This window comes from Bombus pyrosoma, linkage group LG11 (assembly GCF_014825855.1).
Source record: "Bombus pyrosoma isolate SC7728 linkage group LG11, ASM1482585v1, whole genome shotgun sequence".
Taxonomy (NCBI): domain Eukaryota; kingdom Metazoa; phylum Arthropoda; class Insecta; order Hymenoptera; family Apidae; genus Bombus; species Bombus pyrosoma.
The window spans coordinates 10,279,778-10,306,111 of NC_057780.1; the positions used below are offsets into that span (position 1 = coordinate 10,279,778).

The following is a 26,334-nucleotide window of genomic DNA, read 5'->3' on the forward strand; positions in this document are numbered from 1 at the left end:
TCTTTGAAATCCCTTAACGAATTTATAATTCGGTTGGCTAAGTCACGTGCTTCCGCCAAACGTCTGGAGGCGCAATCGTACGCACAGGGGTTAAAACAATTCGATAAATAATGAGCCAGCGACATGTTTATGCTCTCGCGTGCATAAAGCCAATGAATCGCTCGGGCGGACCGCGGCCCTTCCGCGCCGAAGGGAATTATTCGACGATTTATTTCATGCCCTTTGAGCCACAGATCCCCAAGATACCAGTGCTAACTTTTGACCCATGTTTTGGAAAATAAACGCGGGAGACATCGCGTGACTACTTAACTTATTTATTTGCTTCTTCTTTTTTCCGAACATTGGCTTTTTACGAGAAGTAACCCGTTTGCTACATTCATTCCTGTCGACAAAAAATCGCACAGTACGTACGAGTCATATTTTGTATATATTTCGTACGTTTCTATATTACTTTTAATTCAATATGTATGCACACATCATTTTCTTTACATTGATTATATTTATAAGGGCCAATTTTCAATAATTTATCTTTTGTGAATAAGATAAACAGGCAGCAGTCCTTTTGCTGTTAATAAAATATGATAAAATTCAAAATAGAAAGTTGAAACGTGTCATTAATAGCATTATTCTTACCCTTTAACACGTTTTCATTTAACTATATCGGACTATGTTAGAAGCATTGGATTACTAAGACCATACAATTATTTGTTGAACGTGAATGTTCTTTTCACCTGCATCCAGGAAGACTTTCGTTTAAAAAACACAAAACAGTAGGTAGAGAGAGGAAAACATCAATTTACGTAGTTTAAACCAATCATAATTAACTCCAAGTTCATCAACTCTTACTTCCAACCCCTATCAGACACTACCCCGTTTCATTCACAAGAATGTCTGCCGTCGCTCCTCGAAACGCAACAATCCAACTCGGCTGTGCTTTCACTCGTTTCGTTGCCACGACAATGGTAGAAGGTTGCGTTCAATTACGAGATCGGCATCTGTCGATTTCGATCGGTTCCTGCCTTATCTCCGACTACGAAGCATCCCCGCGAAATCGCCGGGGAACAGATGTTCGATGAATCGGACTCGCGTACACACGCCGGCCTTCCCCCGGTTCGCTTCGAGGTTTACACAGATTTGTTTGACATCCCGACCGTCTCCATTGTACCCATTGTTTCCCACTTCATAGCAGATTACGTAATTTTGCATTTTTCCACGGCGAGTCAAAGAAAAAACGGGATTCGGCCTCGGGACACAATCGACCGTGAAATTATGATCGTGAATGCCGACGAGGGTGAACGAGTTATTCGGTGCACTAAATTTTCATTCGACTGTCGGGCTGGACAATGAACGGTTTACCCGAGGATCGATGAATATTTTAAGTTGGACGAATTTATCGAGATTCTTAGAATGATTCTTTCAAATTCTGTTCTTTTGCAGTTTGTTTAGAGTTTGAAGTATGATTGTGATGGTGGAATATGCTTGAAAATTATTGCGAAGCGGGTAACGGTTGAGTAATAAGAATTATATGTTGATTATACATAGTTTGTTGAATTTAGATAATGAGAAGGGATGCGAGTTTTGTATTTGATTTAGGGCAGTTTTTAAATTTTGAAATATAGAAGTTAAGAAACAGGATACGCTATAAAAATTGTTAAGGGTTGATAGGTTTGTGGTTAGTAATAGTATAAATGCGATGAAGAGGAAATGTTCAAGGACTCGCTGGTTCTAACTCTTAATATAGTATTTTACATGATTAATCAATTTTTACACTCGTTACATATAAAATATAATAATCGCAGGAAAGAATTAATCACCAGTATCGTCACAATTTATCCCACTTAATTTACTAATTACGCTAATTTACTTTTATCTCCAACTTATCTGCCAGTCTACCCAGCCGTGTTTCCATGTCTCCTTCCATTTCACCAGATACAATTATGCGATCCATGCGATTTCATCCGATCGCTTACCTCGTTATTCACATCGAAGACAAAGAAAATAATAGAAGTATCACAAAATAATACTTCCACGAGGAAAGTGACTAGATATGGTACCAATGGCTCGGACTAGGATGTCAAGCACGTTGTAGTTATTTCTAGAATTGTATCTTTGGTATTCGTTGATAACAGACACCGATGACCATGAAGGGATGAACTTCACTGGCTCTAAAAGCGGGCAACGTGTGAACCATTAGCGAGACGCTGGAGAAAATGGCATGAAGGAAACGAGGGTCGGTCGAACCTCTAAAAAATCGCCATTATAAGACTTCCGACTACGGAACCCGGGGGCATCGCCGGCAACAATACGGCTGAAACGCGAGCCGAAAAGATAAGAATATCAAAGCCCCAACAGACGAAACTGTTCTTTTTTCTATTGTAGCCCGCCACAACACACCAGAGAATTGCGAGATTTTTACTTCGAGAATCGATTCCGTTCTTGTCTTTTGGCCATCGTAATTGCATTGTTTCCTCGCTATCAGGCTCAAGCGTTTTCAGTCGGATAATTGCGTGCGATTGTGAAGCTTCTTTTTATTGCTCCGTGTTGTATTTCATCTATTTTCTCGTGTAAATTAAGAAGAGATTGTTTCTACTCTAAGATGCTTTCTATTTCATTTTTCTTTTTTTAAGTTAAATCAAGAAGGACTTTGATGTTTGACGAAGCGATAGATTCGCGAGAAATCGGTAGGAATTCTATGTTTCACAAGTTTATGTTTTTATAGTCATATACCTTGAGAAAAATTCAAACTATGAATCTATTATAGTTTTAGAGTAATGTGACCAATTACCTACTAACTATGAGAGAAGATTTTCATTCAGAACCCAGTGAATCCCTCTTCCTCTCTTACGAATTGTAATTCTTTTCGTATTTCAATTTTTTGAGATTTTTATATTCATATTTTCTACGTTCAGATTTTATATATTTGTCAAAAATATTATCTTACCAGCTCGGAGCGCATCCATGGGCACACTAGGATACGGAATACTGTAAGGATAACCTTCCTTTCGTAAGGTTTTCGGCTTTCTTCTAGGTCTGTACTTGTAATCGGGGTGTTCCTTCATGTGCTGTGCTCGTAACCTTTTCGCCTGATCGATGAAGGGTCGTTTCTCGTCCTCAGTTAAGAGTTTCCATTCGGCACCTGAAACAATGTAACATTTCGATTATTAGAATCGGTGAATTAACGAGTCTCAACGTCTGTTTCAAGTGCTCATACTTGAAGAAGTTCTATCGAATACGATGGAAAAATAACTAGAGCATAGGGAAAAAAGTTTAAACGATCGAAATACGCTTGTTGAAATGAAACCTTTGCGAAAGTTCCCTAATAACACTAATCAATTTTCAAGTTCAAATATTTTTTACATTTTTTAAAAACTTATTGAAGTACGAACATCGCGAAATAAATTTAAAGAGTTTTGCGATTTTTTTTTAAGCGATATTTCTCGCGCGTCAAACAATCGAGAAAAAACTAATAATTATCGCCTTCGTCATTGGAAAATATTGTTCCAAGAAGACCTATCTTTCGTCCGCTCGTAAATGTCAGTAAACATTAATTTTTCCATATCTCGTCCATAGGAAAACCAAACAATGATTCATAGCAAAATTCCTCTCTCTGCTACCTTAGAAGTCACATCATCGACAGTTTTGTACAAAAATTCTAAAAAAAAAAAGAAAAAAACTGGATTACAAAATAAATGAAAACGAATGTATAATTCAGCGAACATTTCACTTGCAAATTGAATCGTGTCTAATCGATGTTCGATACGGTAAAACTGGGTACATATTTACACTTTCACTAATAAAGAGTTTAAACAAAAATCTACAAGATAAACACGAAGATGTTTTTCATTCTTGCAAATGACATACTTTTACCAACATACTTTAGATTGCGGATAACATACTTTTGCATTTTAAGATTTCCAGAATAATATATGTACTCATAATTAATTATGTGAAAAGTAGTAAGTAAATATTTACAAGTAATAAATTCTACGCCACTCAATTTTTCTACAATCACGTACGCTAGAACCAACGAAAATGTATTTAATTGTAAACTGATACGAAGCGTGACATTTCTTATTAAATAAAAAGGTGCGTTATATTTATGAATTTATACTTAACGTTTTCGTACTTCGTGTTAGGTAGTTACCATTGTGGAGGTAAATCAATTCCTTACAATTCGTAAATTAGCTCTAGACGTCCCAATTATGATATGATATATTCCGCAGTGGAATATTAACTTTAAACGTTTTCTGTGGAAAATAAAGTACAAATTTAAGTAATAAATCTGTCAGGAATAATTCGAAAGAAGGGAGTCTGTATCGTGGCTGGTTCTCTCTCGCCAATGCTTGTTTGCGGTTCGTATAAAGCAGTTTGTAAACGAACGATAGGCACTTGGATAACGCGTCCGATCAATGAGTATAAAAGGTATTTGGACGCTGTGTTTACCCGATGAAACGGTCGTGTTGTGTGCCACCAGCGGCAGAACCAACCGTTATGGCTGAATTATCGACGAGCTCGTAATCGCGTCTCATTTAAATTCATCTCGTTCGCGATTGTTTGTGTGGAAAATTGCGTGTTCATTTTTTCCAATAAAATTTTTCTATTTTTCTCTCTTTCTCTTTTTCCTCCTTCTGTTTATTGTGGTATATTTTTTCATGATCTGTTTCCTTTTCAAACGATAATAGAAGGAGAGCGTACTGATATAGTTAAAAATTATTATTCAGAAATTAGTTTCAAAATGGCCCGTTTGACAAACAATTTCGTGATATTTCGCGTTGTAGTTAGGAACAAACATGACGGACGAAAGGACAAGCCTATTCGTGATTAGCACGTTGACTGCCATGGGGGTCACCGGTGACCGGCTCTCGATTTGGCTATAGCGCTGTGGGGGCCACCGGTGACCGGCGAAGCAGCAAATATTAAAAGTACATAGCACGATTGTTTGAAAAAAGGACAATCGTAATAATTGTCTACAACGCGGTGAGGGTCATCGGTGGCGCTCGCCACGAAAAATGCTTCAAGCATGATTTTATAACTCATTTTATTTGCTGCAAATAATATTTCAACATAATATGCATCGCATAATGAAAAGTTCACGTCGGCGCCTTGGGCAAACCATGGAAAATTCGTCTGGCAGTCAACGTGTTAAATAATGGACATAGATCGTGTCTTTTTTTTATTGCGAATTTTTTCAAACGTCGAAGTCACGCAATGGTAGCGATAGTAGCTTTGAATGAAAGATTAGAAATAAAGAAACTCTTAATTTATCATAGCCTTTTGCGAAACTACGAACAGATTCATTGAAGCATGAATTTGCATGTTTCCAACATTGAAATATCATGTGTTTCTTAAGTCAGTACACGGTCGGTCTGTAAATATCATTTAATTAACTGGACTTCGACACGAAATGTCGCTCCGTGAGACATTTTCGAACGACATCAGGAGAAATTCGAGAAACTCGTTTCTTATAAACCTTGTTCGTTATATTTATCTTTCTATTCACTTTTCATATATCTAGCGCATTTACCTTGTCAGAGCGGAGCATAATAAACAAATCTTCAAATATAATACTGTAGAAATTTCAAATTTTTCTGTTCTGTTATAAAAAGCACAATTTTAAAGAGCACGAAAAGTACGTATTTTTCGTATCCAACGTTGGAAATACCAAAGATCATAAATCCACGATCAAGAAATAATTATTTTGCAAGTCGTTCGTGCCAAATCTCTCGTCATATTATTAAACCCTGATTTACTTGACATAAACAATTAAAATATATAGTAAACGGCAAAATTCACTTTCGTTCCGTAAAAACTCGACTCCGCGCCATTTCCTGTTCCCATTCGCTTGTCGTTTCGATCAAAAGTACCCGACACTGTCGGGGGCGTGAAACAACGGCGTTGGCGCGTTTGAAATGGGTGATTTTCGCGTTTGGACTGTTTTACGTGCTCGCGGGGAGAACGATGGCAAAGAACAGGCAGTCGTTTGCCCGAAACAACCGATGTTTTCGCGGTGAAACGATTCCAGCAGCCGCCATCTCCGTCCTGTCGCCCTCTGTTTGGCGCTTTGGTTGTTCCTTCGGCGGTAGCGAGCCGATTGTTTCGCCGAGAATTAATTACCACTTGTTGTCGGGGTGCTGGTTGCTGCTGTGTAGACAAAGCGCGAAGCCCCGGCGTGGCGCGGCGCGACGTTCTGGCAAACGAAGGTAAAATGCTCAAACGAGAAAACGACGCACGGCGTCGCGCGAGGTTTGCACTCCGTGGTTCCACCCGCGAAACAAAGGCTGCCAGTATCGTGACGATAATGGCCGCTGATGTTGAGACGGTCGCCGTCTTTCCACGTCGATCTTCTACGATGTTGTTAGGTTGCACGAAGATCGAGCGATGTTTCATTTCGTTTGAAGTGATTTGATTTCTAGGATTGGCTTAGATTTTAACGCGATTAGGTAATCATTATTACGACTATAACGCAATCATAGTGGAAATTGATGGTTTGTAACGTTGAAATCGTAGGATATAGGATAAGATGACAGATGTGCAAATAAAAGTATTTGGCCTAATCTGATAATCATTAACATAGGTATTTGGGATTTATTTTACGTAATGAGCGATGGATAAACGAATAAAGAATACTCGATTTAAGTCGCGCTTCTTAGATTCAAACTCCAACTTTCTATAATAAGCTGCTGCAATGAAAATGAAATGCTAATTCAATAAGATTATTGTACTCCAATTAATCCCATATCGAGTCTCTGTTATGAAATTAGGTAAAAGATTCTGAAGATTAGGGTTATTTCTAAATAGCAAACTTCCAGAAGTCCGCGATATGTAGTAAATTTTATCACAACCTAGATACTCCTGTCCTAAACCGTTCCTAGCGTACATGATCCAAAGAAAGAACGAAATCTTCCAACTCACGTGCTCCTTTCTCAGAGCATTCAAACTACATGTAATCGACGAAAGACAACGATATGAAAAACGTAAATCTGAAAGTAGAAGAAGAAGGCAGAGAAGAAACGGGGCCAAGGAGAGACTGCAAGGGGCTCGGTGAGTTCCGACAGCAATATCAAGAACGAGCACGTTCCGGCCGGGCATACAACGAATCGCTGAAGGGGGATGAAAGTTCTCGATACAGAGACGAGATACACTGGCGGAAATTCGAGGCGCACCGGAGCAGATACGGTAGCGAAGAGAGGATGGGATTCACGTTGCCCGATGGATCTTTTACTCTCCTCGTTATTGTTGCTGACAGCAGGCAACGACAATGGAAAGAGTTGCTTGTTGTATAGCGGAGCACACGATGGAAGAAAGATAGACAGAGCGAAAGAGAGTGAGAGCAGGCTAAACAATACAGACACGTGGTGGTTCACAATGAACCTTCGAGGAACAGTTGCGAGAAAGAGAGAAACGGAACGGGGAATACGAGATTTTTGTCTTCCGGCACAATGTGCAGTGCTGATAACGCATTCGAGCCGAGCTCGACTGGTGTCGAGCCATTCTTAATCCTTGTTCCATAGCCCGTTCCCAGAATGCGTTCGGGGAACGGGAAAGGAAATATAGTGTTTCGAAATAATAGTTCAATGGACCGCTGTTTGGCTCTCTGTTTCCAGCTTATTGAAATATTGCTCGTAAGGATGCTACACGATTTCGATGTACCTCTTTCAGGATTGTTGAATACTTTCTTTCGAACATTTGAATCGTCTAACCTTAAGCCACCTATCTATAGATATTTTAATCGATCCTTGTGGATTTTTCTGTGCGTTCTTTTTTTTTTTAAATTACGCCAAACCTGGAAGATGCCAATGTGACGTAATTTAGAAATAAATAGCATATATTTCGTTACGCAGTAAAAATTAGCAGCCACTAACGATACTAGAAACAAAAAGTCAACCACGACCCCTAATATTTCTCGAAATCTTAAAGGAAAAAGAAGAATCTTCCGATGATATCCGACCGATGTTTAAATACGTCCAATGACAAGTGCACGATCAGAAAAGAATGGTTTCTTCCAGCGACGCTATTTACATTATAGCTCATACCAATCGATACACGTTTGCCCGGTCTGAAAGGCAGGTGGCACGGACGAACAAGGTGGAAGGGTAGGACAGGGGTGGCGAACGGACTGTGCTTGGGGGTGGGCCGGCGTATTTGTTTAGAACAAAGGGTTCCCGGCACCCGTTGGTATTAGTAGGTAGGTATTCTCGGCCACCACTCCTTCCACCTCTTTCCGTGCTTTCGGAGAGGGCCACGGCGAACCAGAGAACACCGACTACTGGTTCTCGTCCTTCTCGTCGTCGACGACGACGACGCCGACGACGATGAAGACCGGGTTTAAAGCACAATGGCGCCTGCTTTTCAGTCCTTTCGCTGGTGAACAATACCGTTTATTTAACATCGTTTAAAAGTACAAAGCCTGTTAATTAATGGACGGGGTCGAAGAAGAGAGACGTGGAAGCCAAGGGAAGAGGAACTCGAACGTAGGAGGGTGAGGGGAGGACATCCATGGCGACGGGGAGCCATTGCTAGAGCGGCTTTTACCACACCAACGTCGCGCTATTGCCTCGGCATTGCTATTTCTGAAGGCAGCTGCTATTAGTCCAGCGAGAGCTACCAAGGCACAGCTTCTCCGCTTCCTTCTCTTCTTCTTTCTTTCTCTCTCTTTTCTTCCTTTTTTCACTCCCTCACCCTTCTTTCATTCTTCTTTTGCTCATCTTCATTGTCACGGGCAAAACTAGGCTACTACCGCTGCTACTACCACGCTTTCTCTCTCCTCCACTTTCGTTCAGTGTCTTCTTTTTACCGATTCTTTTCCTGTTTCTCCCTTTTCTGTGATCCTTTTTCTCTCTCTCCTTTCTTCTTTTTGTTCCTCTCCCCTTGTTCTCTCGTGAGTCTTCGTTGTGCAATGAACAGAGGGTGCTGTGTGCGCGAGCGCGAATACTGTTTAGCCTTTCCGTGTTCGTTGGTGAATCGGCCGGAGAACAGCGGTTTTTTAGTTAATTAATTACTCCGTTAAAAGGCAGCTTCGTTCTTCTTGCTCGTTTCTTGGCTGGGTTACGATATTCTAGAACTTGTCCGTTGTAATGACAGCGGTATTGTTAAAATTGTTTTATTATCGTGTTTTATTCTGGCGAATGTTTGCATTTCTTGTGAATTGTAAATGGAAAATGTAGAATAGGCACTGTGAATGTTTCAACGTTTGAAATAACGTATTGTGTGATTATTTGGAAGTTTCTTACAGAGATTTCGTGTCGTGACGTCGCTCCGTTAGTTCCGTGTACCAGGGCAAAATGTAGATAGTAATTTACATTTTGTTCCAATTTGACAAACGTAAGTAATTGAAGAAACTTTTGCACGAAACGTGAATTTTTATGTGAAAAGGCTTCAAGGGAGGCGTAATTTCTTAGAGGGTACCAAACGGAGAAATTCCACGTTTGAAAGACTAATTTCTTTAGTAAAATTTCTACAAGAGAATTTTATTCATACGCGTATTTCAAGGAACACACGTGCCAAGGAAGAAAAAACGTTTCGAAAGAGAAAATTCTGCACAGAGGAACACGGTTCTTTCGTTCTCGATCTAAATGTCGCGAATCTTTTCGCAAAAGACAGTGACCTCTTAAAAGAATATTTCTCACGAGTAGTTCCTCCAACGAGTGAAAAAACAGGGGGTGCAAGGCTCGTTGGCAGAGCAGTTGCTGCATTGTCGATCGATCCACAGACCCATTCTACGTAGGAGCCTGTTCCCGACGATGAAACGTGGAAATTGGAAAACGTTTCCTGCATTTCCTGTCTGCGCGGAGACGCGACGTCCCGCCTAGGAGAAACAAACTTATTTCACGATAAAAAATATCGAGACACGAACGTGCGGTAATTTTCTGGAACCGAACGTTTCTTACAATCGAAACGATATTTCGAAAAATTTGTATATCTTCAGTGAAATCTTGCAACGTCTTACTTAAAGAAAAATAAGCTTTTCACGCAGTGTACAAATACTTTTGTGGATGACTGCGAATATAATGTCTTGTTAACGTTGTTTAAACGCTTTATAGTTAATTCAATACTTTACATCATTACTGCAATAAAAGTATGTAAACATAAATTTGACGAATAACGGTTCTTTCTCTAATTTAAACACCTTAATTAATTCCGGCAATATTGGCCTCCATTGACGTCTGTTGACAATTAACGTGTTAATGATATCCAACAATACAGCTGTAAAATCGATCAATTATAGAAATAAAAAAGAAAAAAAAAACAAAACAAATATAGAAAACGTTATTTGTATTTTGCAACCTTGTTCTTTATTTCAACGATCATCTTCTGCTCTCCCTGTTTCGAAGTCAAAGTAATTTATGCGTGATCCACGTCAGAAATGTTGCACCGTATAAATTAACGCCTGGAGCAACGTTATCTCGATGATAGGTCCACGTGGTCGTCGACGAGAAACAATGGTCTGTTTATCGACCTTAACGATCTATTATTCGACGTGGAAGACTGCTGGACGTATTAATGAGCCGTACACATTGTAGATTAATAGGCCGCGTTATTATCCGTGTAACAAGGCGCTTCTTTTTCGTCATACAAAGAATCTAATTCCAACAAATTGCTCGTCTTCCGTTGGCAAATATGCGACTCTGGATGTGTGACGCGCGAACGGTATTGTGCGAAGCAAACGTTGCGTATTTTACGAGGGAAAAATTCAGATAACTGTGCCAGGTGGTGTGATTTCTTATTTGAAAGGGAAATTCCAGGTGTAACGAGATTTAATTGATCACTGGGTTTTTCATGGTGCGAGTAGCGTAATCACATTATTTTCTTCGACGGTGCAACTTTATGAAAAACCCTTTTATTAGGTGAATTACGATATTCTTTTTTTACTGTAGAACTTACTTGACTAATACTCGTGTATAATTCATGTACGTATATTATAGCATATATCTTGATATGGTTTCACATTGGAAATTTTCAAAGATCGACTTAGTAATAGCATATGTTCTTAGAACATTCTTCACCTTGTGGAAATTTCACTCTTCCGTTGGTTTTTCTTTTATAGCGTGTCTCTTTTCATTACTCCTCTTGATCATGCATACAACTTTCTTAAGTTTCACTGCATTAGCCCCGTTTATAGCGTTTCTATTCCTTCTTTCATATTCTTGTGTTGCATTTTGATCGTTGTAGCTTCTGATCTGGTCCGTTTACACGCTTCTTTCCTTTATCAGTGCAATTCTTTCCCCTGGTATCGCTAGAAATGTTAACGTTCGAATTCCTCATTTGGGATTCTGAACTTTCTCTTTTCCTTTAATATTTTTATTTATCTGTAGTTATTCTTTCTTTTACCGCAAGTAGATTCCTAGTCTTCGTAAAATCAAACAAATTTCCGAGTCTACAAATTACCTATCAAATCTGCCACTACCTCTATTTCACACCAACGTACAACTTGTCCACAAAATTTCTCACTGCTAAAAGGAAGATTCTTGTCGGATGCTGAAGATCCACGCGAAATCATTCGCGGAGATGCGTATATTCGGTTCGAGTAGCGACAGACAGAGAGTAGAAGTCGAGCTTTCAGCCTCGAGAGCTTTAAGCTTGCTTGGGGACGATCATTTTTAATCACGCGGAGACGGAGGGCTAGATAGAGGGAGGAAAGAACGGGAGAGTAGCGGCGCGTGTACCTGTGTGCAGGCGTTTTGTGCTCCCTCCTTTGTCGCAAGGGCGGCATTGTTCTCACGATTCTATAGGATCGCAGTGTCGGGGTCCTCCGCGAATTGTTTTCTTCGCGAATCCTGTACAAGCTTTCTCTCTATCTCTGTGTATGTCCTAGACACGATTACGTCCACTTTCCTGGGGATTACGGTGCCTCGCCTTTGAGAAATAGAGTTTTCGTGGCCCTTTCGTTATACACGCGTATCTCTCTCGAAGGTCTTGTAAATTTTCGTGTAAGAGAGAATTGTAGGTAGGTACAGGAAGTTCGTATTGTATGTCTGTTGTATTGTTCATAGCCAAAACGAGTAGGAATTATGTAACAGAATAGTTGACGCAGAGTAGAATTTAACCCCTTGTTTCATGATTTCTTTCAGCAGCTGAAGTAAACGTTAATACGGTGTTAAGTGAGCATTATCGAAATAATATCGAACATCTCCAAAAGGAAATTAGAATAGATTCAAAGATACACGAATAGAGCTAATATAGAGCTATTTATGAGAACTTCGTGGCAGAAACATCAAAAGATTCTCCATTTCTTTTCAAACTCTGTTCATTATCGCGCGTTGATTTCATCCCCCAAACCAAACTTCAATTTTTCTCCAATTACCATCCACATTGCGAAGACAAAACGACAAAAAAAAAAAAAAAAAAAATATGAAACAAAGTAAAGAAGCCCCCATTTTCCCCGTTTAACCAGATAAGCCGCAAAATGCCGAAGCAATTTGAGCTCGTCAGCGGATTCCTCGGCGGCGAAGGGTAAGGGATCGGCGCTCGCCGGAGGGAAGCGTAGAAAACGCTCGTTCCACGGCCTTCAAGGGTTAAATAGGGTTGTCCTTCGCCAAGCGCGGGAGAGGATGAATATTCCTCCTCTCTGACTGTCCCTCTCTTCTGCTTGGCTCGCTTCAACGTCGATGAGTGCGCAAAACCAAGTCGTTTCTTTAACGCACGTCAAAGAACTCGAAGGACGAAGAGAAACGAGAAACAGAGAGAGAGAGAGAGAGAGAGAAAAGAATAAGAGAGCTAGGTAGATAGCAAAAGAGAAAAATAGAGGCTACGGGAACCGGCAGAAATACTTCATTACGATGAAAGCTTTGCTCCTGCCTTCTCAAGTCTCCTCTTCCCAACCCCTTTCCTCGCCCTCTCTATCTTCACCGACCATGTGTTTCACAATCTCCCTGTTTTCGTGTTTGCACGTACCTATATCCACCACCTCTTTGTCAACTTTCCTTCTCACCCCCTCCCCTTGTGTCCAACCTTCCTCTCGCCCACCATCTCGTTCCTCCAAGTTCTTCGTCTTCGTTTTCGACGTGCACCAGCACGTGAAAATGCGTTTCGCGTATTGTGCGAGTTGCGTGGCGCGTTCTCGTCACGTTTTTATGCAACGACAATACGAACCGGGGTATTTTAGAAAGGAAGAGAAGAGGAACAACCGGGGGAGACGAGAAGGGAAATTACGACGATCGATGTAGGCACGAGTGGAGACTCGCTCGGTGATCACCTCTGAGTAATTGAGTCTGCTACGAATGGGACGATCGCGTCCTGTGAATTACTTTACTCGTTCAGGATACGATACTGTAGACAGTTTCGTGGAATTTGTGTAATAGAATTTACATGATGATTGTTTTGTACTTTCCTTTCTGAAGAGTTTACGTAAGAATTGAAAGATCTTAAAATCGAATAACCAATATCCACTTTAATTTTCTTAATATTCTGTCATTAAATAAAACTCGAAACACCCCCTGTCGATATAATTTACGTGACAATAAAAAGATCTTCAAATTTAATATCCTAAGATAAAATATTCATTTTAATCGTCTTAATGCCATATTAGAATACCAAGTCTTTGAGAAACATTTCATCGCCATTGCTTCTTGATGGTTTAAATTTAAAGAAACAACTTTAAAAAAATTTTTTAGTTGATTTAATCGATACAAAATATCCATTTCAATTTCCTTGACACCACACACTCCCTCCCTAATCAGAGTACGAAACCCTTAAGAAACTTTCCATCGCCATCCCCAGTGGGTCTAATCGATTCTCATTCAATTAACATCCACCCTAACTCGCCTCTCAGCAAATACGATCGAAGAACCAACCCCTTCCACGCTATCCCTTTCTAACTTACTCGAACCAAAGTAGAATCTTCCATCGAATAGAAAAAGGACATGGTCCAAACAGACAGAGAAAGGATGGAAAAGTTTTGGTGGAGGAACAGCGGGTTACAGGAACGTTCAATAACCAGATTAGCTTCTCCCAGTTGGATTCACGTGTTCGATACAGAGCTCAATCTCACTTCCGCCATAGTTTTCGCTGGAGAATCGCGAATACGTGTCCGGTTGAACGGCTGGAAGATAAACGCGGACGTTCATCCGCTAATCGACGTCGTAAAACCGACGTTGTCTGTCGATGACGTTTCATCGAACGTCTACACGCCGCGCAGATGTGATCGTAATTGCGTGTACATCGCGCGAAACGTTTCGCGCGAGCATGAGAAAACGCGACAGCGTTAATCACGAACGTCGTGTTTCATTGGTTCTTCGCGGAGATGCGGATGCCGTTTCGTCGCGAGTTCTAGGATTTGATTAAATCCGTCCGCTTAGGGAATGTTGATAGTTTGAAGCTGCGTTTATGGAATGATTATTTGGTGTTTTAAATCTTGGTTTGCTTTTGACCTCTTCTCATTGAAATCGAATAATAACTGTGACGACATTATTATGATAAATTGTCATTTTCTAGTTTTTTGTTTGCTGAAGCATATTGCAATATGATAAGATATTAAATTGAATAGATCGATGTTTCGACGTTATAAATTTTCTACATGTTTGCATTTTTAACACTAAAACTATCACACCAGTCAAATTGACTGGTTTTACAATTTTATTTTAAAATTCCTACTTCATGCTATATTTTTTTCTCCAATGATGTAACGACTGTCGCAAGGATAACTGAAAGAATAATATAATGAATTTTATTTTGTTTTTATGTATTAAAACTCAAAATAATTTTGTATCAAGGCTACTTATCCAATACCAGTCAAAATGACTGGTACTTGTCAACGGATCCTGCAATCTGCTTATCGAACCCCAATTAACCAGTTTCCTCGTTTTGTACAACTTCCCACTCATTTTTTAAATTTCTACTGCGTATCATTCGATATCAGTTATCAGGAAAATTCCGGATCGATCGCTAGATCGCTAGATGCTAACACTAGAAATATCACACCAGTCAAAATCACTGGTTCTACAATTTTATAAATGTGTCAACCCTTAGGAATCACGGTCCCAGATGAAATAATAATCCCAAAAATGTACTACATAACATGGAATTGCTTCTGTAAGAAAGTAATAAATCAATAAATATAAAAATATTCTATTATTGCGTATTTTTTAAAGACCAGTCATTTTGATTAATTTTGGTAGAAATAGCTTCGTATTAACTATCGGTAGTTCTAGTGTTGAATTCCTACTTGGTTTACCATTTACGAATCATTATAGTTATTAAATATTATTAGATTCAAAAGATATTTACTAACAACGATCTAGAGGAAAGTGTATCGTATACTATTAAATGATATCATTGCTGTTCTAACACATAGGCGTTCTGCATCTTTGTACAAAAAATCATATTTGTATTCATAAGTTTCATCATTCCGAGTTTCAACATTTACATATCGCCGTGCTATAGTTTTCTACAAAAAGCTGTCTCTATCGGTATCCACAAACTTTCAAAAACGTCTTTCAAACACATTTAATCTTTCCCAACTTACATTTGTAGCAATGGTTGCAAGTAATAAGACTCTTATTTTATAATCCACAAGAAAATCGACGATAATCTAACGCAACGATAAAATCCCATATCGAATCTTGCTGCTGAGCAAGAAAGTTGATTTTTATCTCGAATCGAAATTTCCATTTAGAAGCTATTTCCAGGCGTTGGACGAGCACGCGCGTTTGCTCAGGCTTGGCAAACACCATCAACTTTTAGTTGGTTAACTGTTCAGTTGGTTCGAGAATAGAGGGAAAGAGAGAGAGAGAGAGAGCGTGTGTGAAACCGCGTGTGCATTCAACTAGTTAGTTGGGCAACTAAAAAGTTTGCACTCCGTTGCAAGCCGCAGCCACCTAAACGGTTGGTCAACTGCGGCACAGCTTTCGCGTTCGAACGCGCTTATGGCAACGAGTAAATAACTGACCACTTCGCGCGTCTCCTCGTTGCATCCCTTATTTTTCGCTTTGTATTACACCAATCGATTTACTCAATTGCGACGGAGAATAGAGTGCCCTGTAAATGGAAAATTTGCTTGTCACGCACTAAATAAACAATTTAAGTACAAATTACACTATTTTTATTATAGTAGAGAATTTTGATAATTTAATAAATTCGAAACTTGGACAAACGCTACATTATTAATTAGTAAATGATTCGATTAAACCTACCTGCATATAGAGAACCTTAAGAGAATATCAAAGAACACACTATGAAATTTACGAGCGGAAAGAATTAATGTCTTCTCCGTTTCTCAAATCTGTCTACAGAATTAAAAGTATACCCAGATAAAATTGGAAAAAACTGGTTCCAAATTTCTGACCATCGAACAGCAAGAACTGGGTTTAACCTCGACGGTAGATAAATTTAAAAACAACCGAGTCTTCCCAAAGGTAGTAAAAAATTTAGCTGGGCAACAATCTCCTTCGCATCACGATCGAAATCCCACTCATCCGCGACATATATTCGCGTCATGAACCGTCGAAATTGCTGCACCCCTGAGGCGTCAGCAAGTCAGCTCGCGAGTTAACGTTTTCCCTGGAAACCGCGAGAAAGCTGGAGGAGGAAAGTGGATCACGGCAACATTCCACGCGAGATTCCAGCGACAGAACCACAGCCTTTCCCTCCACGGAGTACATCGGTTCCTCGAATCTTTTGTCGACTTCTAGTACGGCATACGAAGAGAAGAAGGAGGAAAAGTGAATGGTACAGTGGAAAGAGGACAAGCCGAGCCGAAGAAGGAGACGCAGGGTCGTGGAAACGGAGGTGGAAGGGTACAAGAGGGTGGTTGTAGGATGAAATTTGCAAATGCTCCGACAAGCCAGCTACGAGGAACTTGCGGGTGGAGGGGCGGTGAGTACGGGGTAGCAGAGAGTTGTATATCAAGTAGAAATGCGCGCGGTGCCAGGGATATGGCGGTAAAAGAGCGACGAAAAAGTGTCGCTTCGAGAAAGGGTGTAAGCTGGAGAAGAGAAAAGAGGGGGGTGGGAGTGAGGGATGGAAGGAGAAAAAGAGAGAGGAGACTCGAAATGGTCGAGGAAGAGGATAAAGAGAGAGGTAGAGAAAACGGAGAGGGTGGAATCCCGCGGCAGAGGGAGGTGGTTCGAGCGTGCGCGCATCATTTTTGCCGAGGAGCAGGCACTTCCCTTATTCGTCGTCGCCGGGGGAACGCCGGAGAGAAACCGGGGGTAGAAGATCCAAGGCGAGGAAGAAAATGACGGATAAAGAAGCTTCGAGGGGTAGCTGCGGGAACAGGCTTTGTCGATTCCCGGGTATTTAACGGAAATACCAACCGGAATACCTTCGTCCCCGTTCGTCTTTATCTCCTTTTCTTTTCCCTCACGGCTTCGCCGCCCCCCATCCTCCGCTTATCCTTCTCCGTCCCTCTCTCGCGTTTTCTCTCTGTACCGTCAGCAACGAATAATTCGAGCGTGTGTCGAGACTCCGCCGAACCGACCGCGATCAACTGATTTTCAAAGGAACGAATGCTGAAGAAGATGTCGTCCTCGCGGCCTTGTGTTTGATGAAAACTGTAAATATGTATATGTGTGTGCATATTTCCTGGAGAAATTACAATATAGTTTGATCGTTTAGTCTTTAGAATGCGAGTATGTTGTAGTAATAGACAATTGTTTGGTTGTCCGATTTTTACTCAAGTTGTTGTTCAAAGTTTTTCTTCTCTTTTTTTTTAGAGTAAAAGAGGTGGTAGTTTTTGAATGTCTTTTTACACAGCGGCACCTTCAGTTTCACTAATTGCATTCGCGAGACAGAGGTAAGGGGTTTGTATACGTATAACAGTTGGTTTTCGTATAATGAGAATCATGATATATGCTTACGTCAACAGGAATTTGCTCGAATTATTCCAGATTGCAGGATTATTTTCCTCGGAAAGAGACACGATTATCCACGAAATCGTACATTTGATAAGAAAACTATATTTATAGATTTAAAACTATAGTTTAATAGAGCTTCGTTTGATCCCGTCGTGTGTTCTATAAACGATTCCACAAATCAGACAAAAACTTTCACAGACTTCAGTGAATTTTCTAATTCGTAAATTATCCATTTCTTCTCCGAAATCTTTCAAAGTAAATTTTCTTCAACTGGAAATGAATGCGTAATTCCAATCAATTAACCATTGCTTACAAAATTCAAATCAAAAATACTAAATTTCTTATAAAATTAGCAGCTTTCCTAATAGTCACGAACGGAAGTCATACAACGTAACAACTCCTAGAAAAAATTAGTATACAAAATTTCTGCACTCACCGAGCCTCTTGGATATCTCGGAGTTGTGCATTTTCGGGTTCTCCTGCGCGATCTTCCGTCGTTGTAATCGTGACCATACCATGAATGCGTTCATCGGCCTCTTAATGTGTTCCACCTGCGCCTTCTTCGCGGTCGGCCCAAGAGGGCTGCCGAGGCCAACCCCCATGGGGCCGACCCCCGCTCCACCGGGTGGCGACGTACCCGACATGCCCTGCATACCGCGCAGGGTCTCGGTGAACGAGCCGTCGCACATGTTGCCGCCGGCTCTGTAATTAAACGCAGCCACCAATTAGTAAGCCCAGCGACCACGTTAATAGGGGGGACACGCCCACGCGAAAACAGTCAGGACGACCAACAGTCCGACTGACCGACCAGACCTCCAGGAACTCCTCCACGTTTCTGTCTCCATGCACACACACAGATAACATACAACTGACACTGCCTGTCTATTGTTTTGAAAGGACCCGGACGTGCACCGTCGGAGACGAACCTTGACCACTCTCGGTGATTTACGATCTGCCCGACGTTATTTCGGTCATTTAGAGTCTCTCACTGAGTTGTTTAGGACACATCTTTGGTGAAAAGACGGTTCCTACAGATGGTTCGTTGGATGAGAATGGTTTATGAAGGGCAATAGAGTTTCTAGGAATTTGGATTCAAGAGTAAATTTGTAGCGTTACAGGAAGGTTTCAAGTGATGAGTGATTAGGGGCAGTTTGGAAGATTTGTCTGGTGAAGTTGTTTCTCTGGACGTTCGAATGAGTTTAGGAAATTTGTTAGGCGTAATGGAATTACGATAAAATTGCAGGTTAGTTGAAGTTTGAAGTCGATGAGATTTTGAAAAGGGTTAATGGGAGAAGCTGTTGTCCTGGATGTGTGAGCGTTTAACGTTAGTAAACATCAGTGATTTGAATGTTGTGACGTTTATGAGTTATTTACAAAGTCAGATGAAATTTGGTTTGAGTAGCAAATTGCTGATGTGTTGGTGGAAGTGGTTAGAAATTAACGATGTTTATTAACGTATAAACAGATTAGAATAGAATAGAATGTATAAATTAGGGAGGTTTGAGAGTTGATGGGAGCAAGTGCTTCTTTAAAACATTTGATGTTATAGAATAACAGTAATTTGAGTGTTTCTTTTGAATGTTAGAAAGTTTGCGATAAACTCGGTTGAAATTTGAAATAAATTGGTGGTATTTTTGAAACGAATAAAAGGGTTTGAAGTGGGACGTGGTTTAAAAGGACCGAGAAGTTGTCCTTTTTGCTGTTCGGATAAATTTGAGGATTTCTTTTGAATACGTTTCATGTAGTTTGTGACGAGAGATTACTTAAAACTCGTTTTGAAGAAATGATTAAAAACGCGAGGTAGTTTTAAAACGGTAACGAAGAAAGCATAAATACTGCCTTTTTGCGCGTTAAATTAAATCTGAGTGCAACTTTCTAACGTTACGAAGTTTGTAAAATTATTTGAATAACACACGGTGTGTAATGTAATTTTGAATGATGAACATATCAGTCTTCTCTGATGCAATTTACTGCCCTGTACTCCTTCTTCCTTTTTTCTCTTTTTTTTTTTTTGCGTCGTTGGACATAAATTTCGAATTGTACGAGCTATCAGCGAAATTAGTATCGCCACGAGAGTAGCAAACAATCTTTCAAATGACTCACTGACAATTTTCTTTTTACCGACACTAAGGAGCCGCGAATCCTAACGTCGCAGCCTGTCAGAAGGAGATTAAACTCATTAAGAAAGTGCTGAATAACCTTCCAAATTGACAGACTCGTTACATCAATCATCGTTTCATTCATTCCGACGCAACAAGTTACTTGACCAAACTCACAAACATCCACCTTTCACAACCGGTCGCAAAACAAAAATTCCAAAAACGAACAGTATGCAAAAGAAAAACAATGTTCCTTCGCATAAAAGGTTTAAGAAACAATAGATATTATATGTATACCGAGGAGCTTCTTGGAAGAAGGACCTGTAAGACAAAGTTACGACGAACTGAATGAATAGCGACGGAAGTTTTAGTACTACATTTTAATATTAGTTACAATCGATCTGATAAATATAGTTGCTCTAAAAGAATTCTGTACATCTTATATTTACAAAACAAATTTCATAATGATTCAACTATTTATTCGACTAGAAAATATACCACAGACCAATAGGTTTCCATGCAGGAAGCATCTTAGTTAATGAACATCTCAATAATAATTACGTCCATATCAAATCAAGGTTATTAAAAGTATTCACTGGTATCATCAATCATTCCACTGGATATACGCTTCTATTCGTAATTTTCTATATTCTTCCTATTACATTGTACGAGTGTACGATCGGTCAAACCGAAAAACTGCTAGCTAATACAATTACCTAAAGACAATAGAATTTGCACTCGTTACAGGTATAACAACTTGAGGAAGTAAAACCAACCGCACCAAAGACAAACACATGCGCACATGAAGCCCTACGTACACGGATTCCAACGGTATTCGTGGATTTTAATTGTGCGCCAGCGACACGCAGAAGAAGCAAGCGAGGGCACTCGTGCAGCCACTCCTCACGGTCCCGGTAATTGCTTATTCGTTTGCTCTTTGATTCATAAGCAAATTAATCTTATCCTTTTCTCGTATCAAAGCCATTAACCAATCTCGCCGCGTTGTTGCCTCTCCTGCCGTCTTTTTACCCTAAATGTCACCCTTCGTTCAGGGTGTGTGTTCTCCCTCTTATCCTTTTCTCTCTTTCCTTACCAAAACCCTCTTACAGTCGGCATCAAAATCTCTCTTTCTCTCTCTCATTTTCCCTTAACGTGTTCTCTCCTCTCGAACTAACACAATTACGCGGATCTCCTTGAGCATTCATTAAGAAAAAAAAAAAAAACTTGTAGTGGTTGAGGGAGTTAACCCCGGGGGCGGTAGTTACGATTTTGTAGGGTTAGAATCACCCTCGGGTCCGGGGCCACCCTCGAGTGTCATTCAGGCCGGATTAATAGATACGTTGGTTAGAGAGACGTTCAGCGGTAGGGGGGTGTGGCGAGAAACGGGGGTGAAACGAAGCAGCGTGGCTGCTGTAGAGAGGCCCCAAGGGTACTCCGGGGTGGTTCAACGAAGAGAGAGAAGATGCTGGAAGTAATGGCTGTTGACAAGCTGCGACGGGGGATTAGGAAGTGCTAATTGAATGTTTAGGCAACGGACAACGATAGTGTGCACGCGGCGATTTATTGCCTCGAGCCGGCTCCGTCTTCATCGCGTAAAAACGGAAGTGCGTTTATGAAGTGGCCTCTCGCGGATACTCGGAATAGAAACGGGTGAAAATTATCGTGGAAAAGTCGATTTAAATTCTAATGAAGGGTAAAGTGGTTTCGAACGTATCGAGAGCCACGACAGCCGTCGGATATTTGAATATGTGGCAAGCAAAGGTTATTCTATTGACAAACAGATTGTTTACATGGCGCAGTTTGTTCGGTTCGTTCTTATCGTTCACTTGGCTGGAGATATTTTTCAAGCTCGTCACGCGTGTTAAAAGATACAGCTCGTATTTACGTGTTCGAATATTGATCATCAATGTTGTTTGCTTTGTATGTTACTTTGAGTAAACGTTCCGAGTCAACGCAATGGAAATTATATTTAAACGAAGATTATGGAAGATTCGTTTTGTAATTGCGATATTAAAATAGCTCTGTAATCTGATTTGATAATAATCTTTGATAAGAGTTTAGAAGACGGATTTCAGTTGGTAATAAGTACCTATTGAAAACTAATTAATTCGTTACGATAGAAGAAACCATCTATACATTAATCCTCGTAATTAATAAATTCCTTCTATTCGCAGACAGCTAACGAAGTTTTCAATCTGCACTTCAATCGTAATTCCGACTGAAACCGATATCACTGTCGATATGTCACAATATTCAAATTCAAACGAACTTAAAAACTTCGATCATTTTTACACTCTCGCCAAGCGTACGATATAATCACTTGGTAAGAAGAAACTCACCTCATAAAGTGGCCGGCGGCCCGTTGGTGCAAGTCCAGCTCAATTTTGCTGCCGTGGTTGAGACTCTCGTCTCGTCTAGTTTCCAAAGGAAATATATCAGCAACGGAAATCAACAACAAACAAGCAAAAGTAAGTCACTACACTGTCATGTCAGGCCATCCACTCGAGTCTCAATATCACTATGCTACACGGTTCAACACTTTTCCTTCCCGTTTACCGATCAGATATCCGCGTCGCGACACTGGACACGGTCCAACGACATCATTCGCGAACAAAACAACCGTGAGCAAGCGTCGGTCGCGTAAAATACACGGGAAACGTGTTCGAGGCGGCTAGTCGCGTTCGGTAGCGACGCACGAGGACGATCACGACGTGCACGACGCTCAATCTGCCTCCGCGGACGATAGTTTTGGGAATGTGCAGGCACGTCTCGACTCTTGCCGACGATCCACGAACTCCGCGCGCCAGTCTTTCCCCACCATCCAGATTCAAACGGGAAACAGTGCAGTCACCAATGGCACGAGACTATGGGCGGTCCAAAAAGGATGATCGTCGTATCGCTGAGCCCTTCGATTGGTCGAAACCTTCGAGGTCGTCGATAACGAACCGTCCTGCGTTCATCCATCGTCCCCTCCATTAGCCACTTCGCGCTCCTCTTCCGTGACTTCAATTTTCTCTCCTCGTTTACCTCGGCGACTCACCCTGTCGCCTTCTCCTTGTTTCTCGCCTTTCTTTCCAGGACCTCGCAACAGCCACGCGAAATTTCTTTCGCAAACCGCTGGTCACCCGTCTTTTTCTACAAAAATTTTGGCTACTATGGAGTAAATGTTTTTTTGTAGGGGTGAAGTTTGTGGTAAGGCCGGGGAATTGGGGTTTGGGAAGTTGATGCTTTTCTGCGGCGCTTAGAGGTGATAGGGTTGTTAGGAGAGCACGAATGTTTAAGAGAGTTCATATTTTTCTACGAGCGGAGTTCAAGGAATTAGCTTTCGCGATTAGAGCCATAGGAACGAGGAGAAGGAAACAGAGATTTGTTCCATTTGTATTAATGGGTTATTAGAGAATACAACGACATTCGGAGTAGGCCGATATGTACTTTGTATTCGATTTCGCCACAGCCCAGGAAATAATGTTACGCACTTATCTAACTTTCCTCGTAAAAATGAAGCAAATCAAAGAAAATAGACGTAAACATCAAGATGTGGAGCCACTCGCGTATCAAGGAGGTTTAAACTATCTAACGCATAAAATCTTTCTCCATATTCGACCAAATCTCACCTGTAAGTATCACGCACTAAACGTTTCGACAATAATTTTTGATCTACGTAATAATGGAGTCGGACCTGTTTACGACCGCGTAATGCTCCGTGTAGCGTCTTAAGGGATGGGTGGGTCAAACCTTTGCAAAAAACAGAGAAAGAAACTCGTAGGAAGATCGAGACACGTTGGAAAAGAGAGGGAGAGAGAGAAAGAGTGAGAGGGAGGAGAAATCGAGGGGCGAGTTAGAACGTGGAGTCAGGTAAAGTAGCTACCGCCACCACCTCCACGAGCACCGACCACGGGTACCAACCGATCCAGCCCATGCGTGGTGGGGACATCGTGGAAGAAGGTGGGACGATTTCGAGATGGTGGCCGTTGGTATTGCCAAGTCGAATTCGAAAGAACGCTGCTGAGAATAGAAATAAGAAGGTGACTTCTCTCTTCGATACCACTCACCGTGTTCCTCTCCCTCTCTTAGCAACACCAGCCCCACCACCCCCTTGGTTGGCCCTGTAGACCTCGTTCTGGCGGCAGCCCTGTATATAAGTGGCTCTTTCCTCTCTTAGCTGTGTTTCTCTCGCTTCGACTAAAGGGGAGGACATTATACTTCGATCTACGAGGCGGCCCACTCTCCTACAAAATGGTAGCTTACGGCGTTTTGCTCTTTTAAACGGCTGGATAGCGGGGGGTTTCCACGCACTTCACCCCCGGTGCGCACCGGGACGATGTCGATAGGTGAGCCACGAGTAGCGATAGTTCGCGGAATCTCTGGTATTTGGCACGTGTTAGGAAGAATGAGCTCGTGGTTTCGAGGGGAAATAGCATTTAGGGTGATTGTTTTCAGAGTCTGTAGCTCGTAAGTGAAATACCAACAGAAAATTACCTGTATGACATCTTTACGAATCGAGAATCTGCGACGTGCGATTAATTCTTCCGTGGCTGTTATTTCTGTCGCAGGGGAATATTTGGCCCGCGTGATAAAGGGTAGATACGTGCTTCCGCGCGTAAATGGGTAAATTCGGGGTGGTTTCTTCGAGAGTGTATAACTTTTAGGTGAAATATGGGAAATTACTTACATCGACACGACATCCTTGCCAATGAAACCTGTGCGTTTAATTTTGCCGAGATTGCTATTACGTCACATATTTTGCGCGATTCCACGTCGAAATGATATGTAGGATGGTTGTTTGTTTCGAGATTTTACATTCAGTTGAGATATAGAAAGAAAATTGATTAATTGACACGATTAATAATTTGCGATATACATTTAATTATTCCATGGTCGCTATTTAAGACAATATTTTTAACAAGCACAGAACGTTTCGAATAAAAGCTGGTCAATTCAAGGATCTCAAACGAGATCCGCAATGGAGTAACGAATGACCAGATCGTCCTCGTGACAGGCAGGTACAATCAAGCGATTTCATCGTTTCCACATAGCGGTGAAAAGGTTCCTAACTGACGGCGCGAAGTGGCGTCGATTACAAAAGAATTTATAGACCGTCCGTTTTCTCTATAGACACTCGATTCCGCCATCCCTCGCGTCCATCGATCGCCTCTTGTTTATTCCCAAGTGGCGCGAGAGGGTGAGAAGCGACGAAAAGAGGGGACCAACGTGTTTCGAGACCCCATTCTGCTCGCTAATCTGATAATTTCATCGACACTGGTCATTTTCTGTACGATCGACGTTCGTTCAACTCGATGATCCGAGCGATCTCGTAAACAGAAATTATATTCGATCCGGGAACGAGTTCATCGCGGATTTCGCCGCATTAAACGCGATGAGTCGCGTGACTCAGCCAATGAACAGTTTTGTAGGAGCAACAGCGTGCTCGTTCGACTCTTTTCGCGTGTAAAATATAATTTGCCCGTAATTTCCGTGGAAAATTGTTGCACGGTTCGTTGTTAGGAACAACATTAGCGGTAGCCATCGATTTATCCGCGCGAGAATATAATTGAGCCCGGTGACAAAGCGAATTTCATTTCTGCTTTTTCCTTCTTTAGAAACGATCGAGTCAAGTATAGAAAACGTTCGATAAATTTCTTGGAAAATTTATGGAAAAACTAAATTTCTTGGAAAAACTTCTAAACCGTATCTGCTTCGAACTAATGTTTCTTTCGTTGGAAAACACAAAATAGAATCCTTTTATGTTTAAAGATAGTTCTTCGTCGATTTGCAAAATGCTACTAAAGTTACATATTAATATTTAAAGATGCAAGAAAATGTTTCAAAGATACTTACCTTTGTATTTCGAAAGAGAGCAATGAACATCCCATTCTCGTTACATCCCTTTTTGTATAAATAACTTCGATAAACATTTCTCAAATCCAACTCTACTATCCAACACATCACGAATTTCAGACCGATCCAAAAAATCCTACTATTTTCCTACAAAATTAACGGAAAGCTATTAAGGATTCTTCCACGACATACCAGCCTTCTAAAACCTTTTAACAAGCATCCTATTACCCGCTCTTAGGATGGAATCAATTGAAAAAATCTTAATATCTTGCTAAATCGAGGCAAAATCACGAGGATGAAGAGACTCGTGATTCGCGCCAGTGTTTATCACGAGGAAGATTTATTTCCCCTCTGCGGCGTAGCACGTGCTGACTCCCCGTGCACGGTTCAGGGTCGCGCCGATATTGTTGTACGCGTCGTGGAACATGTAACGTATGAATATCTAATGCACCCCATCCACAATTAAATTCGGACAATATGTTTTGTTTCGAGAGGGGCCACCACCCTCGAGAAACCGGAGGGGTCTCGGCTGTGAATCAGGGACCTTTCCCTTCGGGATCCACCATCGTTGAATAACGCCCCAAGTGTAAATCTCACGCTGTACACGC

At 41.1% G+C, this 26,334-nt stretch overlaps 1 protein-coding gene across 1 annotated transcript in view; it reads right to left on the minus strand.

The window, feature by feature from the left end:
- The window catches only part of LOC122572278 (transcription factor Sox-19b-like), a 35,559-nt gene extending 12,888 nt beyond the window's left edge, over positions 1–22,671 (minus strand). Inside the window, exons 1-3 of the mRNA XM_043737067.1 lie at positions 22,228–22,671; positions 18,226–18,491; positions 2,942–3,136 (exon numbers count right to left, since the gene is read on the minus strand). Coding sequence (XP_043593002.1) covers positions 2,942–3,136; positions 18,226–18,491; positions 22,228–22,232 — 466 coding nt within the window. The 5' untranslated portion in view covers positions 22,233–22,671. The remainder of the gene's footprint in view (positions 1–2,941; positions 3,137–18,225; positions 18,492–22,227) is intronic.
- Positions 22,672–26,334: the final 3,663 nt, after the last annotated feature.